Source organism: Dipodomys ordii, unplaced genomic scaffold (genome assembly GCF_000151885.1).
Source record: "Dipodomys ordii isolate 6190 unplaced genomic scaffold, Dord_2.0 Scaffold79, whole genome shotgun sequence".
NCBI classification, from domain to species: Eukaryota; Metazoa; Chordata; class Mammalia; order Rodentia; family Heteromyidae; genus Dipodomys; species Dipodomys ordii.
In genome coordinates this window covers 2,941,360-2,945,256 of record NW_012267295.1, presented here as the reverse complement: position 1 = coordinate 2,945,256, position 3,897 = coordinate 2,941,360, and the positions used below count along the sequence as shown (strand labels likewise).

Here is a 3,897-nt window from a genome sequence, read left to right as displayed (position 1 = left end):
CTCTCTGCAGCGCCGGGAGCTGCACCTGGCTGCGCCCAGGCCCAGGCCGCAGCTGCGGGCCGTGAGCCCGTCGGCCGCACCCCTCTGGGGCCTCGGCCGGCGATCCCTTCCCTCCCTTCCCATAGGGTTGCCTGGAGCGCAGACGCTAAGCCACTAGACGCACTTAGATCGGCGTGGCGCGTAAGAAAGGCAAACAAGCGGAAACAATTTCGGAAACCTAGAGTGCAGAAGCTTTGTCCCTGGCCTGGCGTCCAGGACTCGGCTCAGGCCATCCTCAGCAAGGCTTCAGCTTACAGATGGAGACATGAAGACACAGAGAGGTTGAGGTCTTTGCCTGGGGTCACACAGCTGGCATCCATACACATGCAGAGTTCGAAGGCAGGATGCTCAGACCCTGGTCTGCGCACATCCAGTGGACCGAAAAATGACCAACGGGCAGGAAGGAGACTGCTGGTCCCCTCTGGGGGAGTAAGCTGCATGCCACGGCATAGTTCAAGTCTTCCCTGGCACCGGCTCTTTCCCACCGTGGGCCTCTGTCTTCCCATCTGTACAGGGGCCAAGGCCTGGCTTGTGGGGAGGCTCACTGATCGGCAGCTTAGTTACTACTGTCCCAATGATAACCATTACTAAAGCTCTAGGGACCAGGCCTGCTAGAAGAATGAGGCCACAATCACAGTGGACAAAAGGTGTTCTCAACCGGGGGTGAGGCGCTGGGGGTGGGGTTGTAGGAGGGCCCTGGAAAGGAGGAACTGAAAGCGGGGTACTTGGGGTCTTTGAGACCTAGGCCATTGACAGCTGATAACATTGTAGCGCCTCGTGGCCCCGCCCCTCTTGCGCCATCTGTGGTGACTTCCAGAAAGTAGCTGTGCCACTTCCACTGGAGGGAGCGGAGTCAGTCATTTGCCTACTGTTGCAGAAAGAAAATGGGCAATACTTGCACAGCATCCTGGCTCCAGAGTGTTATTTCTAATCACAGCTACTGTGTTGTGATTACTAGATGTCTTCCTGGCTAGAGGAGAATGTTGCTGAGCAGGACAACTGGCCCCCTGCCCAAGCTGGCACTGCCCAGCCAAGGCTCCCAGCCTAGCAGAGCAGCCTGACAACAAGGCTCCCTGGGGTGGGAGGCCGGATGCAGGGGCTGAGGCTCTCCCCACCACACACACACAACATCTGTCTCCCCAAGCAAGGTCTGGTACAGCCACTGCAGCTGCCTCATGCAGATGGCATTGCGGATGGCAAGAGTGGGCACCGCACTGCACGCAGTTAGTAGCTACATCCTTGTGATGACCTCCCCTCTTTGGGCCTCAATGTCTCCACCTGGAAAGACTATAGGAACGTTATTCCTTTTTTTTTTCTATTTCTTTTGTGACAGTACCAGGGCTTGAACGCAGGATCTTGCTCTCTTGCTGAGCTATTAATTGGAGGTAAGTGAGCCACTGGCACCCAGCAGAGAACATTAGAATAACTAAGGAGGTTTTGAGATCCAGTTTGGAAGTGCAATCCCTTCACTTCAGTCCCCAGTGTGGGGCAAACCAACAGGAAAACAAGCCTAGAGGCCAGCCAGCCCCTGCACCAACAGCCTGCGCATTCACACAAGAGCTCAGGCTCCGCAAATCCAGCCTACAACCTCACAACAACCTACAAAGGAAGGGTTCCCTACTGCAACTCAAAGACCAGGAGGAAGGCTTGGAGGACTTCAGCTCCTGGCTGGTGCTCCCCTCCCTCCTTGGCCAGCAGATGCGGACTGGTCCAGGGTTTCCAGGTGGCCAGCCCCCCAAGAGGCCAAGGGATGGAGTGAGGCCCCCTCCCACGTGCTGTCTGGGTCCCTACTGGCCACCATGCTGCCATCAGGATGCCAGGGGTTCACCTGGAACCCGTGCCCAGGACCACCAAGCCCGCCTTACAGAGAGGGAAGCGGAGCGGTGCTCATGCTCAGGGCTGTCTTTCCCACCATGCCCACAGAGCACCTTAGAACTCAATCCTAGGTCAGCCCCTCACCCCAGTCCAGAAGAGAGAAGCCCCAGCACTGATACACAGCAAGGCAGGGGCGGGTTCCAGGAGCCAGTCTCTGGGAAGGGGGGGCAGGGCACCCACATACCAACGGATTAGTTCGTCCCCACCCTGACAGACAGCTCTTCCTAGGGAGGTGACGGGTTTGAGCCAGAATCCCTGAGTGGGTAGAAGAGGCGGGGCAGCTGGGAGAGGTCTTAGCTCAGATCCTCAACTCTGGGATGGGAGTTTAGGGAAGCCAAAGAGAAGAGGCTTGAAAATGGGAAGACTTAGTTCAAGTTCCCAGTTCTGCCTCCATGCTGGGTAACATGAGGCAAGTTGCTTACCCTCTCGGAGCCTGTGTGCTCATCTTGAGAGGTTCAGAGTCACATCACGAGGCTGTCTTGACTGGCAACTTACCCTGTAGACTGGGAAGTGCCACCCAGTGGCTCTGCCTCTCCGGACAGGGCACTGGAGCTTGCAGTCTCCTCACCCAGCGCTGGACCTGGCCAGCAGCCGTTGCTGAAGCCAGGTCTTCACTCTCACGGCGGGGAGAAGCAGTTGGGGGAAGGGAGGAGGCAGTTGGAGTGGAAGAAGAAGCTGGATACCCACACATGCCAGCCTGTGTTCAAACCTCCGTGGGCAGAGGGGAAACTGAGGCCCAGTGAAGCTGATCATCTAGTCTGGGTCAGCTGTCCGAGCTGGAACTTTTTAAAGCTAGGCCTGGGAGGGGTGGACAGACACACACACAGGAGCCTTACTTGGGGGGCCAGCCTTTCCACTTCACCAGATACTCCACCTTGCCCTGCGAAGAGAGGAAAATGGACACAGTGAGACACATGCTCGTCCCTGCCACCCCCCGGGACCCGGCCATCTGTGGCGTAGACTTCCCCAAACGCTGGCTGTGTACCACCGCCTCAACAGACAGCAAGCACATCTGCACAGCACTGTGAGGCCCAACTTTAGAGCCTGGAGAAACTGAGGCCACATGTAGATAGACATGTGTGCAGTCTCAGAGCCAAGGCCACACCTCTTCCTTTGGTGTATGTGTGTGTGTGTGTGTGTGTGTGTGTGTGTGTGTGTGTGTGTGTGACAGAGAGAGAGAAAATGAATACTGGGTCTTAACTCAGGGCCATGAGTTCTGTGTTTTGGTTTTTTCAAAGCATTCTAGCTCGACTTCTGGCTTCTTAGTGGTCAGTTGGGAGTCTCACAGACTTTCAAGCCAGGGCTGACCACAGCAATCCTCAAATCTTAGCCTCCTGAGTAGCCTGGCTTACAGGTAAGGAGCCACCAGCGCCCAGCTTCCGCCCGTGATGGTCCCCCAGTTCCAGTCCCCGCAGCTGGCTCAGGCTCAGCAGGCCAGCAGTACACACTTGGAAAGACCGGGAAGGACCCCGGAGGAGGCCGGTCAGCCTCCAGTTTAGGTCAGCCCTGCCCCGGGCGGTGGATGAAGCCCCTCTTCACCAGACCTTTGAGATCGGACATGACACCTCCTTCAAAGACCGCTTCCCTCCTACCTAGCACCTGAGCTCTCCCCACAAAACACAGCCCAGCCAAGGCATCTATTTCCAACTCATTCATCCCGAGTCTGCAGCCACCCCCTGCCCCCTGCCCCCAGGGGAGGGAGGGAGGGGTGCCCCGGCTCAGGACGCGGCTCTAACACTCCAGGAGGTGGCTGAGTCCTCCCCGCAGAGCCGTCGGGGGCCGCGGTGGGGACCGGCTTCAGGCCGCTGGCCACCGGGAGCCGGAGCTGTGCGGACTCCATTAATCCTCTGTAAGCAGGACTCACTCCCTGGGGGAAGGGAGCCGAAGGTCGGAGCTCCAGCCGGAAGACAGAGCCCCCAGGCGGCGTCGGGGAAGGAAAAAGTTGCTGAGGATCCTCGGCCCGGGACGCGGAGGGGAGCCCCG

At 58.1% G+C, this 3,897-nt stretch overlaps 1 protein-coding gene across 1 annotated transcript in view; it reads right to left on the bottom strand.

Moving 5' to 3' along the window:
• Cbx7 (chromobox homolog 7) overlaps positions 1–2,830 on the bottom strand; it is a 9,458-nt gene extending 6,628 nt beyond the window's left edge. Inside the window, exon 1 of the mRNA XM_013024789.1 lies at positions 2,751–2,830. Within this exon, the coding sequence (XP_012880243.1) occupies positions 2,751–2,830 (80 nt within the window). The remainder of the gene's footprint in view (positions 1–2,750) is intronic.
• Between the last annotated feature and the right edge of the window lie 1,067 nt (positions 2,831–3,897).